The following is a 15,717-nucleotide window of genomic DNA, read 5'->3' as shown; positions in this document are numbered from 1 at the left end:
GTAGCTGAGTATCCTGAACTTTGAAAGGAATCAGATCATTCAGGCTTACTTGATGTACAGTGAACCTGTAAGAAAATATGTCAGATCCATTAAAAGTACTTAAAGGAATCCTCATCAATAATATAGAGATAATTGTACAAGCTTTTGTGTGATTATATCTTTCCATCTAGTGTCCGTTATTCCCATCTGTAATTACTAAAATATTTTTATGAACTTGTGGATTCTGAAGGGTAGAGGCAGTAAATAGTTACAGACTTAGAAATGTAACTTGATTGTAGGTGCAAGTGACTTTTATTGCATACATTACTGTATATATTAATTGTAAAAACTTTTATGTTCCTCTGGTCAAGGAATTGAATATCTGTTTTACGTTGCAGAGTTACCAAGTTAGCAGTCACATTTGGTTACCTTGATGCAGCTTTCCGTTTTTGTGAGCACTGCTGCAATAATCTGACTACTGCTGTGAGCTCTGCTCGTATCTCATATAACCTGTGGAGTCAGAAAAGCAGCAGTGATGAAACAGAACAGTGGGTTCAGATCACTGAGGCATGACAAAAATAGTTAAATAAAATAGAATAAAAGCTGGTGTACTAGGGATAGTTTGCATTTTGCCAGTTTTGCAGAGGATCCTCTCTTGAGAGCCAGAACTGGTTAAAACTTTAATTTGAAAGCATTTTCCCACCTCCTGTGATAAAGGGTGACTTGTTATTTTATGTGTTTAGCCCATTTCTGAGGGGAGATGCCGTATAACCTGGCAGGATTGGAACAAACTCAGGACATTCAGCCATTGAAACATTCTTGGCTTGAAACAAAGAGCTTGGCGCTCTCCAAACACGGACTGTGTCCAAATACCACATCCTGGCTGCCTCCATTCAGGACCATCTGTTTGGAGGACACAGTGCCAGTTTGATGAGGGCTTACAGCAGTTTCACTTACACATATATGCCAGGCAAAGATGGTTTGATATGGAAGCATATGTGATAACGCCCGCAGAAGTATTTTTTTCTATGCTGACTCCAGTCATCCACAAAGGTGGTGCAACTAGAGTAACCAAGCCTAATATGGATAAATCATTGGGCATGATGTGAGATTACAAGCAAGATGCACAGCATGTTTGTATTTGTAATTTATATTCTTCATCACCTTGGCTTCATCAGCCATGGAGCTTCACCTCAGCAAGGTCAAGATTAAAGAATAGTTAAGCCAAGATGGAGATAAGGGTTGTGGTGAATGGGGCCACATCTGGCTGGCGGATGGTCACTAGTGGGGTCCCTCAAGGATCCATTTTAGGGCCAGTCCTCCTCAATGTCTTTATAAATGATTTGGATGTAGGACTAGAAGGTGTTTTGGGCAAATTGGCCGACAACACCAAACTTGGAGGACTTGGGGACTCGGATGAGGGTGGAAAGGCCTTGCAGAGAGATCTGGACAGATTGGAGAGCTGGGCGATCACCATCCACATGAAGTTTAACAAAAGCAAGTGCCGGGTCTTGCACCTGGGACGGGGCAACCCTGGCTATACATACAGACTGAGCGATGAGACGCTGGGGAGCAGCCCTGCAGAGAGGGATCTGGGGTGCGGTGCCAGGAGTTGGACTTGATGATCCTTATGGGTCCCTTCCAACTCGGGATGTTCTATGATTCTATGATTCTATATTTGTGTTCATAAGGAGGTCAGAATGAATCAAAAACTTTCATTATCTGTTATGAAAGCGAAGGCTAAATACAAGGCTATCTTTAAACATAAGATAGAACTGATTTGAACATAAAATTTTTAAAGTTAGATGATACTTAATCTATGTACACTATTTCCTAGTATCACCTACATATTAAATATACATACACTTTTGAAGGATTATTAATATTTTCTGTGTGTCATTTTTAATTATATTTGTCAGTGTTATTTTTCTTTATTACTGAATAGCTCATTATATTTAAAGATAACATTGACTCATCATTATCTCTACTGGATCCATGCCTACAGCATTAAACTTAGTTTCACAGGACAGCGAAGAATATTCTTTGCATTTTTGATTTATTTATTATTATATTGCATCCTTGAGACCAGCAGTTCTTATGGTAGAAAGGATATCCTAACGAACTGTTGAAGAGCAGTCAACAAGCAAAGTGCCCATACTCTGGTCCCTGATTCAGAAAAGTATTTTTGTTCAACAGAATAGTTAAGAGCATACTTAAGGTCCAATTATATGAATAGGAGTCAGGAGTCATCGTATATTTAATAAGATGCATATAGATAGATAAATTATTGAACTGAACACTTTATACTATTCGGATTTGTTTCAAGGATTAAGTGCTGAAGCATGGAACATAAGTTACTGACCTAAACCTTAAGAATTCTTTGGTTAGAAGGATGCAAATGGTCAACTTTTATGTGTTTATCTAACCGAGCAGGTATATAGTTTAAATCTAATCTGTGGAATATTTTTGCAATGATAACGTCTTCATTATTACAATGAAATATGTATTTTTATGCATTTAAATTATTTCTAAAAAACAGGATGAAATATTTGCAGTTTTGTTTTGTTATAGAATTCGTCTTAGTTTTCTTTTTATAGCAATTAAGACCGTGATAAATCTAAAACACATTTTTACACAGAAAATTAAAGCATTGTCATGGGTTAATTTGAATTTGTTTTCATTCATTTGGTTTGGCTAAAAATCAGAAACAGTGAATTTAGTGTCCAACTCTAGATTTTGAACAGTCACTTACATACTTTCCCAAGGTGAGGTTCTCTCTCTATATATATTTATGTATACATGCCTGTTGATGTATATAAAAAAATGTGCATTAAGTTCCTGATAAAGGATAATGCTTTTTTGTTAATTTTTTTTGAAATTATATTCATAGGGTATGTTAATAATAAAATTATTCTTAATGAATGTGAAGAAGATCGACTTTTGATTAAAAAAATAATTATTTTTTGCTTGACAGCTGTGTTAAAATGTAAAATGTTTCTGGGAGTATTATTTCAATTCCTTAGGTTTTTATGATGAGTATTCTCTTTGAATGGTGCATTTAGCAGTTTCTGAAGCAAAAAGGTTGATAAAATCTGAAAAACAATATCTGTAATTTCAGTGGACCTCTGATATTATGGTTATCATTTGTACTCCAAAATTCATAGAGAAAGGTACAAAAATATTGTGTTAGTTACCATCTGTTGCAGGTAGCAGTTGGGTGAAAAAACTGTGACCTTAAGATGCCCTTTAAATGTACAATTTCTATTCTTTCTTCTATTTACCTTTTGATCTTGAAGGTCTTTTCCTACCTTTATGATTCTATGATTCTGAATGACTAACAGTGTAGTGCCCTTATGAAATGCAGAAATCTAATGAAATACATTTAAAATTACTTTTAGAATTTACCACTACAGTCCAGACTGAAGACAAACGTTGATGATAATTTTTTCATGTAGGGAAATCAGAGAACTGTATTGTACATGTTCTCTCAGGTAATTTGTTCAGGAAAGAACTGTTTGAAGTCCTTCTTAAGATGAATGGTGTTTTGGACTATGGATTTGAAACTTGCTTTTATCATAATGTTTTAGTACTGAAGCTGGAGAAGCAAGCAACTAGGCAGAAACCATCTAATATGTAACAAAGATTCCTACTGCATTGAAAAATATGAATTAAAGACAGAGTAAAACTCATTCAGATTATTTGGGCTGAAGCACAGTCAAGAATCATACAGAATATTTGATGGAAGGAGCAAATGTGACAACCCTTCTGCTTGGAGATACTGTTATATGGAATAATATGAGAGATTTAATAACATCCTTCGGCAACTTCACAAAAGTTCTACTTTTGATCTTTTCAGTGTTCTTATCTTTCCATTACTTGTTTCTGAACTAAAGACTTTCTAGGCTATTTTAGGAAATGTATCTCTTCTTCTCTTGTGTCTCATTTAATGCATGTATTTCCATTATTTCAGGCATCCCCCCTTAGTCTGCAAGTTTGTCTTCCCCTCTACAGCATTTAAAACTTTCTTGCATTCTGTAATAGTGTTTAGTGGAAGCTGTTACACATTTTTGAAAAAAAAAAAAATTAAGATGCCAGATTTGCCTTTAATTTATATCCTAATATAATGTTACATATTCATAACTTGTCTGACTATGTTATTCAGCTCAGCAAGCCTTTTAGATGTGATATTAATCATGTCTATTAGAGCTAACCTTATGCCTTAGAGTATTGCAATTGTATGATCAGATTAATTTTCCTTTACATTGTACTACATTTTTCTATCAATTTATTAACCTAGTGGTTATTTTTTTAAATGCACACAACTATTTTACCTGAAAAAATATTGTAATAAATCTGGAAATATCAGATTTAGATTGATTATATGTATAGAGTACCTAGAGCTTCTAATACTACTAACCATATTAATAGAAAGACCACAATTCTGTCATTTTAAATAGCTTTTCACCGACTCTTAATGGAGTGTTAGCTATTATGCCTGGCTATTATAACTTTGTTTTTAAAAAATGACAAAAAATAGCTTGCTTGTAGTTTTAAGTATTGCTTTTGCCTCTTACTTATTGCTACTTAATTCTGTATGTATACAATGCATAAGCATTTTTACTTTTATTTTCAAAAGCAAGGAATTTCCTAGCTAAGGTTAGGCAGGTATCCCCAGTAATAAATAACAGTGGCAATTAGTATTTTCAAATTTTCTGAAGATTATAGAATCATAGAATGGTTTTAGTCAGAAGGGACCTCCAAAGATCATTTAGTCCTATCCCCCTGCCATCTGCAGAGACATCTTTCACTAGATCAGGTTACTCAAAGCCCCATCCAACCCAGCTCTGAAATCTCCTAGAACACTTCTTTGGGCAGCTGTTCCAGTGTCTCACCACCTCAATGTAAAATAAATAAATCCTTGTGTCCAATCTAAATCACAGAATGTTAGCGATTGGAAGAGACCTTGGAAGATCATCTAGTCCAACCCCCAAATATATACCCAAATATCTACCCTCTTTCAGTTAAAAACCATTTCTCTTTGTCCTGCCACCACAGGCCCTGGTAAAAAGTATTTCTCCATCTTTCTTATAAGCCCCCTTCATATACTGAAGTCCACAATTCAAAAAAAAAAAAATTACTCTTCTTTTCTTGTTGCCCCAACTCAGTTGCCATGCCTTTCCTTAAAATAAATAAATAATAAGATATTTAAAGTGCTTATGTAAATAAAATAAGGCGTGAGTGGTTGAGAGTACAGCCCTTAAGGGTGATACACTGAAAAGTAAAAGAAAGTGAGATGGAAAATCACAGACACAAACAGATACAGATAGATAAATCAGAACAGTGAAGAAAAAAAAGACAGTCATAATGGAAGAGAGAAAGTCACGTTACAGCACAATACTGGATATGATGTTAAGAAATGGAAGTACATATGGATAGAAATGTCCATCATTTCTTTTTTTGTTTTGTTTTTGTGGAGCAGGGGGAGAGGAGGGTGAGGTGATGGTTCTTCTTAACTTTCCTTACTAGTCATATTGAAAACTTGTAAGAAAATCTATCTTTTTGTTTTCTTGTAAGAAAATCAATACCTTGGTTTCTCTCAGCAAAAAGTTTCAAGAAACCAAGATGGGCTGCATAGAGTACGAAAGATAATTCTGAGAAGAATTAACATCTGAGAATCAACCTATCAAACTAAATTCTATTTTCATTCCAAATATCCTTATTTACAACAAATACTTCCTTAATGGGTTAATAGTTGTTGAACAAATATGTTGAAATATATAAACATATTCAATAAAGTCTTGTGTGCAGCTTTGCAAACCACAGAATTTTTGAGGTTGGAAGAGACCTCTTAAGATTATGTAGTACACCCTTCAAGCAGCATTAGCTAGAGCAATGTGCCCAGGACTGTCCAGTTGAGTTTTCTTTAATTCCAAGGATGGAGACTTGACAACCACTTTGCATGACCTCTCTCAGTTTTTGGCTCAAGTCCTCTAAAGAACATGCTAATTTTTTAAAACTTCCTTAACAAGGCTGTATTTAATATTTGAGTTAATATAGTTCTGTTTTAAAGTACTGATTACAAATACAGTTACAAGACTGCTTGTTTTCAAGAAAATATAAAAGTGAATTGCACCAGTGGTGTCTTTACAGTCACGACTGTAACTATGTCCAAGAGGGAAGGGAAAAACACTTGAAGATAACTTTATGAAACCTCTTGCATTCTAGATACCAATTTCTCCAGTCTTCTCTTTTTAATTTGTATACTTGCTTAACTTGTCATTTAAATTCTCTTTATGGAGTTGGACACTTTTACATATATTTAAGTTAAACTTAAGAATTGAGAGGTCATGAAGTCGATGAACTTACCTGTATGCCTTAAACAGCATGTTTTTGTGTATCATATATACAATGTTAGAGGACTTAGCACCTGGTACATTTCTCATAGTATTCAGGAATTCAGCAAAAATTTAGTGAAAGTATGTATTGTTATAAGGCTTGAAAAATACAAGCACATCGTATTACTTACAGACTCAAGTCTGCATAGATCTGTGCATCATTACCGTGTGGTAAGTCAGAATTTCCCAAGAATCTGTTTGGTGAATTAACCATTTCACAGTCTTTTAAATTTTCAAAACTTTAATACAGCTAATGAATATGAAGAGGAAATAAAACAGAGGTCAGAAGAATTACTTGTTCTTTTCCCCTTTCAAAGGGTGCAAAATAACTTTTCATAGTCCATGTTTCTGTCTGATTGTCTTTTATTTATTTATTTTTTTTTGAATAACTAGTATGATAGGTCATTTACTCTTGGGAAAGTTTTTCAGGTCTAATGTATTCTTAAGAATAGTATTTTTTTTTTTTATGGTTTATTTTGTATCACTTCCTCTATAGAAGCCCCTTTGGGTTTCCCTGATGCTTTCCTCCTACTGCAGTATCACTTGTGAATTTAATGAATGTACAACAGATAATTGAAATGTAGAGTTGTTATCAGTGACAAATACTAATTGTTGCAGCACGCACCTAATTTTCTTTTAAATCTTGGTATATTTCTGCTTATTACTACTTTGTGCATATTTTCTTTTGAAAGTGTTTTTCTGGCCATGTTCAGTTCATTACTAATAAAATATTATTTCAAGTAAAGATTCAAGAGGTATACCGAATTCCAGAAAAGTTGTATTTACTCTTCCTCTGAATAAGATTATATGCTACTTGGTATCTCAATACACTTGCTCAAGTGGTCTGTTTTTAGTACTGATTAATTCTACACAGAGTGACTCATAATTGCAGAGCAACCTTTCATAGACATCTTTGTATATGAGGATGCTACCAGTGGGAGACGAAGTTCTACATGAAGTGGAACATAGCACTTGAAATTAACAATGTTTTTTTCATGCAGAGAAGGTATAACTTAATGAAAGCATAAGTAGAGTTTGAAGTGATACACTACTTGTGTTCAGATTTAAAATGAGAGAGAACAAGACTGTCTTTTTGTCTCTTTCCATGGAGTTTTTCAGGTCACTTTAGTTCTAATACACTTGCCAACTACATTGTATCTTCTGCTTCGCAGTGACATTTCCTCTACAATTTGACTTGTGGAAAATATTTGTGTCAGAAATCATCATTGATTTTAAGCTATAGAGGTTATGTATAAAGCAAAGTGTTTCATCACAGACTTGTAAGCATCATTTGCCAGAGTACCATCACTTGCCATGATGACAGCAGCCATGGAGGTGTCCACATTATTGTGTTAGTTTGCTGTATAATGCACTTTTGAAGTAAATGTTCTGATTCTGCCTATTTTCCATGTTCTATTTCAGTTCATAGAGCATTTGGCATCAGCTGTGTAACTCTCCTCCTCTCATTCACTTTAGCTGGACAGCTTCAGTTGTGTGTAAAGACTCTGCAAGCAGAATACAATTGCTTTGTGCACTTAAACTATAATATTTATTGGCCAATGCACACAATAGGTAGCTAGGGGCATTGCAGTACTCATCACTGTGGGACAGCCAATAAGCCTTTGCTGTCTTGTTAGTCAGCAGGGGAATGTTCAGCCTCTGTTGCTCCCTGGAAGGGATTTGCCTTCAGTGCTGCTGAGTTACCATCCTTCAGCTACCTGTTTTAGTTCCTTGAGATTTTTTTATACCTTTACATGTCAGCGTTTTTCCTCTTCAGTCCTTGAACTGTTTACTAACCCTATCTCAAGAACTTTGTGTTGGTAATTTTCCCTTTCATGTTTTTATGGAACTGTTACACAAAACTTCACTATTATGTGGGCCCCCAAGTAGCCCATCCTGAGGAACACCAGCCTCACACAGTGATGCACTCCTGCTACCAACAGTAGCTGTAAAGGGCCGCAGAAGCTGACCTTACTTAAAAGCAATACAACAGTCCCTGAAACTTTGACCTCCTCATAATATAGTGCTTGAACATCTGTTGAACCAGAAATAAGCTAGGGAGGGGTCACGGAGGTGTGAGTGGGTCTCAACCTGCTACAGGAGGACACCCATAATGAGCCAGTCCTGAGCTATTACTGGGCTATAATCCATCTGTGTTCTGCCTCATCACCTGCTATTACAGGTGTAGCAGTCAACATTTCTTAGCTTTGTTCCCAGTCATTAACACACAGTGGGCATAAACGTTGAATAAAAAAATGGATCAGGTGACTTTCACTATCGGTGTATGTATTGCTGACATCTTGACCAGAAGTTTAATACTGAGATGCCCAAGGTAGCATCTGTCTCCCCAGTACAGGGATACAGGTACCTATGCAGGCTACACTGAATTGCTTGTTTTTTTCAAAGTGCTTTAAATCAGTTGCACTTCTGTGCAACTGAATTCTGCTATTACAAATTGTGTGCATATTTTTAAATACAAAGTGGGATTAAATGCAGGGTAAAGACCTTCAATACAACTTGTAACATGGTATTTAAAATAAATCACAAAATCTTTCCGAAGTACTGATAAAAATACTAATAAAATGTATCTTTTATCTGCCAAAAGAGTGATGAAAATTCTATTAGAAATATAAATTTAATAGAAAGAAGCTGTTTTTTTTACCAGAAGTGTGACATTTTCAGTGGCAAAAGCTTTATTGTAGAAATGGTAAGAATATTTTTAGTTCTTTCCTCTCTTTCCATATCTCAGAATACTATCTTGGTTAACATTCTTCAGTGTCTCGAACTGTGACTCTATAAGATCGTATATATAAGACTACTCATATGCTTAATTTAATCATATCAGTCTGCAGGATCAGAGACTTACTTTCAATTAAATGCTAAATTTCAAAAGGTAAACATCCATGAATTCTGCTAAAAATTAAATAAATTTAAAAGCTGGTGAATACACCTCAAAAATGTCATTGTGTCTGTGTAGAATTTTTCTTCTTTGCAGTTTCATTGTATCATTCCCATTGATTTTGTAAGGCAGGAAACATGCAAATTACCAACTGAAATAATGTATTATGTTATTCTCAGGAACAAAGATAACTCAAACTTCACGTTAAAGAGTTGTATTAAATTCTAGGCACAACCTCTTTAATTATAGCAGTCCCTGTAAATTTGTTCAGGGGGAAAGGAATTGCTAAGTATTTTCAGAAATTCCTATTTCCCATTTGTAGAATAATAATGAAAAGTGTGAATCATGCTTTCCACATAATTTAATTAAATCCTTCATTAGTGAGAAATGACATTTGTATTCCATATTAAATAAGTTCTTTGTGCATGGGAGGTAACTCTCTTAATTTGTTTAAAATTGCTAGGAATCTATTATCTTTTTAGAATGAACACTGATTGCTATGCCATTGGTATTTTCACAAGCAAATCAGTTTCAAATGATGCTTACAAACAGCATGCTAAACCAAATGCTGAAAGATAATAAACATTGTTTTTCAGTACTGCTTTGAATTAACTTGTACTCTTTCTGTTATCCCACAGCTGACCAAACAGGAATGTTATTTATAGGAGATGCAATAATGCAGGTCAGTAAAGGTTTGCTTTTTTCTACAGACATTTGTTTCATACTTGCCTTTACGTTTGTTTCATTAACTCACTTATATATTGGAAATCATTCTATTCCTATTGCATCTCTGTTTTTAGGTTAATGGTATTAATGTAGAAAGTGCTACCCATGAAGAAGTGGTAAGTCCTTCCACTTTGATTTTTTTGATAGCATACAGAATATCCTGTGCCCATAGTGTTTTGTTTCTAGCCTTTCACCATATAAGGTTGTTCATATTGAAGCATTTCACAAAATAAATAGAAGCATGATGTGAATACATATCTACTTTTTTCTTTTTTTTTTTTTGCTGAAGCTCACTAACATTGATTTTTAAGAAATGTTAACAGTATTTAATTTTTGTTCAGTTTAGACAAACATCTAGATTAGAGCAGAATTATGTTAAATACTACTAGCACAATATTTTGAATCTTGCAAGTGATTCATTTTTATGGTACTGTTCAAGAAGTGGACCAAGGTCTTCCAGTGAGTTCTGGGGAGTTATTATTGCTGTATAATAAAAGATTATGGCTTACAGTGATCAGAAGATTATTTGATATTTTTTAGGCCAAGAACTCTGGAAAGGATTTTATTTTCTTAAAAGGAAAATTAATAAAGTTTCTATATTGCTTTGTAGAATTAAGATGGCAAGGACTTCTCAAAATAACATGGTAGCTTCTCAAACTCCTTTATCCCCCTTTTAAAAGGTGATAGATTTCAGTAGGAGTGACTCTGTTCTTGGGGGAGAAATAAAGTAGGGGAACTATTTTCTTTTTCTAAAATATGTTATTTTTGTATGTAATTCCTTCTGTAGCATTTTAAGTGCTTAGATATTTGCAGCCAAACCTGAAAAGAGAAAATGCTTGCCAGTTGCTGTATATTACCTGTCAGAGTTTATATGAGAGGTAAGACAAAGGTTGCTAGCTGAATTTCCAGAACATTATTACTATCACACATTCTATAGTAGGCCTAAGATGAATACTTGATGCCAACGTTCTGGACGAATTTCTTGTACTTTCTTCTGCACTTCATGTTCTATATCAGTTTGAGAATCACTTCCACTTCAACCCTCAGACTAATGTATTGGCAAGCACAGAGAAAAGGAAGTGGTTGAGAACCTCTTGATTTTGGAAGCCACTAAACCATTATTGACAGCATCAGCCAATTCACTGTTGAATGTTTCTCCATTCATTCTCCAATTAATACCATCAGAGGCTGAACCTCTGAAATAATTACAGACAGAATTTCACAGAGCACAGTCAGGTCTCTTGTCTATTGGTGAATTTCCCTCATGCTGCTTGTATTGTTATCTTACATACAAAACTCTAAACTTCATGAATGTTATTCAATGCAAAATGATAAGTTACATTCCTTAAGGATTGCTTTCCAGTACCAAGAAGCACTCCAGAACTGTCAGTGCAACACAGCTATGCTCCAGTGGCGAGTAGTGGTGTATAATACTACTCTTTACACTGTGCATGGGAATTCAACAGAAGCATTAAACAAAATTTTGGAACTTAACCTCGTAGGGCTGAAGGAAGCTCCAGAAGAAAAAGAGATGTCAGTAGTCCTCGAGATATTTCTACTACCACAGTCTGCTATCATAATCAGAGTGGGGGTTGATAAATGGGTCAAGTGGTAGAGGAAGGGGCTTATTCTGTGAGATTTGAGATTTAGTAGGCTATTCCCAAAATGTCTTGGGAGAATAGAGGAGGTTTTATTTCTTATTTTTATCAAGAATATCATTGCATTTTTATGAAATAATAGTTGTGTTTTCTTACCCCCAAAAGAGATCTCCTTAATTGAATATGATGGCTTTATAACTGAGAAGAAAAAAGAAACAAGGGTACATTTAATGTTCCTAAGCTTTCAGCTTGTAGGAATCAGTATTTGTCAGTATCCACTATTTGTAGATGGAACTATAATGATGCCCTTGTCCGCTATCTGTCAGGAGGCTAATATTTCTCACCTCATTTTTCTTAGAGTACAGAAGCCCAGATTGTGTGCCCATGCTCACAAACATGACCCATAAACATCTAAAGTGAAATTTATATTGGATTTAGGAATAAGTCTATGTTAGCCGTTTAATTTTTAAAAAAGAAAGAGAGAGAGAAGGAAAAGGAAGGAAGGAAAAAGGAAAGGAAGGAAGGAAAAACAAGAAAGAAAAAGAAAGGAAGAGAGAGAAAGAGAGAAAAAGCAAGCTTTCAGTTGAAGTTCTTGAGGATCCATGGATTTCTATATCTTTTTTGTATGATGAAAATTTATGTTTTTAAACTTCTGGTATGGCACAGATCCATAACTGCAATAATGTTTGCTTTTTCAGTGTTTTTTTTTTTTTTTGTTGTTTGGTTGGTTTTTGTTTTTCATAGGTAAGGTTTCTAAGGTATGCAGAATAGGAAATCCCACTCCTAAGTTCCATTCAGCGTTCAAAGAACACAAACCTATAACTTTGAAATTTGCATATGGTGCAATATTTTTGAGCACAAAGAAAGGCCACGGGAGAAGGTAGTGTTGCAAGTTGTTTTAATTACTATTAATATAGCAATTTAGTGATTAAGGGTACTTTCCCAGAAAGCAGGAGGCTAGGGCTGGAGGATTCATCTAACTTTTGGGAAAACATACCTGCATCTTCTATCTCTGTAAAGAGTCTCCTTCTTTCTAACTGTGTCAGTCAAATTAGTTGAGAGGCATCGAGCAATTCTGTTCCAAAGGCACTCAGCAATGAGGCTTAGCTAGCATCTGTTCACACTGGGTTACATTTTACAGTTAATCTTGTTAACATCCTACAAAGTATTTAATTGATGGGAATATGCTTGTCAAAGGTTATTCAGCAATTATTTTTCTTTCTTTCTTTCTTGCACCATGATCTCATATATTCAGTGATCTACACCAAGATAGGACTTGTGAAAGGTCATCCTGTGATATAGTTTGAACGCACTTCTTTTCTTGTTACTTCCATTCTGGGTGATGAAGACCTCATTTGCAAACACCTAATTCAAGATTACATATTGCACTGTGTGATCCAAAGGACTATGTACTGGTGCTTGATAGAATGGAATTAATTTTTTCACGCAGCTTGTATGGTGCTATTTTGGATTTGTGACTAAAACAGTGTTAATTAACACATCGGTGTCATGGTTGTTGCTGAGCAGTGCTTGTACGGCATCAAGGCTTTCTCTTTTTCCCACCTCTCCCCACTCTCAACAAGTAAGCTGGGGGTGGGCAAGAGGTTGGTAGGGGTCACAAGCTGGGCAGCTGACCTGAACTGAACAGCAGGATTTTCTGTGACACATAACGTCATGCTCAGCAATAAAAACTGGGGACAGGTTTTTTGGGGGGAGATAGCCATTTCTTTGAGACTGCTTGGGCGTCATTCTGCATGTGAGTAAGTGCACTGAATAAGCGTAATTTTAGATAACCTGTCTTTTATTAAATGGAAGATTATGTATAATTATGTATCAGTTCAGCTCACGGACTTAAAACCCACTGGGGTAAATACAGGGGTGAGAAGGCTACAAGGTCTGGGAATAGTAGGAAAGGAGGCCAATTTGTTGTGTTTACTACCTACCATCTTCACAACTGACACTCTGGAGATTGTTATGTATGCAGCTGATCCTGATTGCACCAAATTCCTGTATTTTTTTCTCTTGAGCAAGGTTGAAAGGTGCTTACTTCTGTGCAAGCCAAACAACTGGCTTTCCTGGTTTTAACTTCCAATTACTCAGATTTGCTTTTCTTCATAACTCTTCAAGCTGCTACTGACTTGTAATCTCACAGCTTAGTTCTGGCTAATGGTATGAATAGATACATGAAAAAATGGAAATGGGGTTTGAGGAAAATCCGTCTTTTACAGTAGGTAACACAATAGACTGTGGAGAACTGAAAATACTTTATATTTTTTGAAAAATAAGTTTATTTTCATAAATAATATATTAGTGTGGAGAGACGCTGAGTGCAGAGAATGTTAATGTGGAGATTAATATAGTTTCTGTATTGATTATATGCGAGGGAAATTTATTTTATTTCCCTGGTGGCTAATCAGATTATCACCCTGTACAACACAAATGGAATAGTCAGTTCTCCTGATAAAATGTCATTTTAATGTTCACCCTAAAGTACACTTTCAGGATGCAAAATTATATTTCATCTGCATCAATCTCTTCCCTTGTTTTGGAATGAAAACTGCATATATATGGGGTTTTTTTACTCCTTTCAAAATTTAAAATGAAAATCTTTGATTCACTTTTTTTTTTTTTTCAGTAGCAGTTTTTCAGTACTTAACAGAAATAAAAACTAACGATCATTTTAATGGTTCTGGATCACGAGTTACAGTAATCGTGCTGTTTAAGGTGTTTTTTATTTTCTGTTGTCTTAGAGATGCATCTTTCCAAGTAGTCTATTTCAACTGAAAAATATTTCTGCAATGTAGAACCTATTCCTCCAATGCTATTGAGGACTCATTAGGGCATGGGGAAGAGATGTCTGCCAAACTATAAAATTTCTTTGACAAACTCCCAGTATATTAATTTACATTTAATTTTTCGGATCACTGTCAAGGAGAGTTATGTCCATAGCAATGCACTGGAGACCCTGTTTTTCTGAGCTGTTCTACACTGCTGTGGGGTATGCTACTATTAAACATCCCTGTATTGTCTACAGTGGGCAGGTGATACATATGATCAAATAGTATTATTAAGCATTTTCTGGTGCATTTGATCAGATTATTGCAAAATAAAATATATTTTCTGTGATATTGATAGTAAGGCATATCTAATAGCAGGAAATAAATGGCTCCTTGTAAGGGTGAACTATACAAGGATGTGCTTGCTGGCCCTTTACAGCCACAGGGGAAGCAGCCTTGAATTTCTTTATTTACTTCTTTTAAGCAGCAATAAGAAATACCCTAAGCAAAGACATTTTTTTGCCAATTAAAGAGTATTATACGTGGAGAAAACCTCAGCAATTCTTGTTGTGAATGTCTGGAGATTTGTAATTCGGGACATCACTGGTTTCTCTTCTTTCTCGCTAACACACGGTGAGGAGAAGCAGTCAGGGAGGAAGCAACAGAGGAGGCTCCTTTCTGCTGGCTGAGTGGATGTTGGTTGGAAGAGAACTAGTTATTGCCTCTCTGGGCAGGGAGATGGAATTGACTGACTGTGTCCAAACATTTACAATAGTAGGAAAGTGTGAAGATTTCATTTTCATATTTTTGTTGATAGGAAGGTTTGCAGGTGCTCGTACTGAAGACTTTCGGTGGCAGTTTAATGAGTCGAAGTTGATGTGATGCATTAGCTGGGCACTGCACGCTACATCATTTCCTACCCAGTCATTTTGAGGTTGCCCGGTACAGCATGACTTTTGTCCATGTAACTAAACTCACTCACCTCTCCTGAAACAGGGAGCCCATCTGCAAAACACTTACTGATAATGGCCCTTTTCTCAGGCTAACCCAGTCCATGCCAGGACTGGATTGAGAAGAGTGTTAAGTAGTCACTGTCTAAACCATACCTTGCTCTGTGCTGACAATTTAACTATATGGAATTTAGCTAATCATGTCTCAGTGTTTGAATCTGTGTCCTGATCATGTTTAATTTGCTAATTTAAATGTCACCATAGGGATCATTTATTTGATAAATGATGACACAACACTTAACTATTCAATTAAAAATGAATATAAAGTAAGATAAAAATTAATATAAACGTGAAAATATAATTAAAATGAATTATTTCTTATAAAAATGTAAA

At 35.2% G+C, this 15,717-nt stretch overlaps 1 protein-coding gene across 11 annotated transcripts in view; it reads left to right on the top strand.

The window, feature by feature from the left end:
• SNTG2 (syntrophin gamma 2) overlaps window positions 1-15,717 on the top strand; it is a 285,090-nt gene that overhangs the window by 137,212 nt on the left and 132,161 nt on the right. For 10 of the 11 annotated variants that reach the window (XM_083830578.1, XM_083830571.1, XM_083830579.1 and 7 more), the window contains exons 5-6: window positions 9,912-9,955; window positions 10,074-10,115. The exons of the other annotated variant lie outside the window; for it this stretch is intronic. In XM_083830578.1, the coding sequence (XP_083686704.1) occupies window positions 9,912-9,955; window positions 10,074-10,115 (86 nt within the window). The remainder of the gene's footprint in view (window positions 1-9,911; window positions 9,956-10,073; window positions 10,116-15,717) is intronic. 11 annotated transcript variants of the gene reach the window in all.

This window comes from Anser anser (genome assembly GCF_964211835.1).
Source record: "Anser anser genome assembly, chromosome: 3".
In the NCBI taxonomy this organism is placed as follows: Eukaryota; Metazoa; Chordata; class Aves; order Anseriformes; family Anatidae; genus Anser; species Anser anser.
This window is presented reverse-complemented; position numbering and strand designations above follow the sequence as displayed.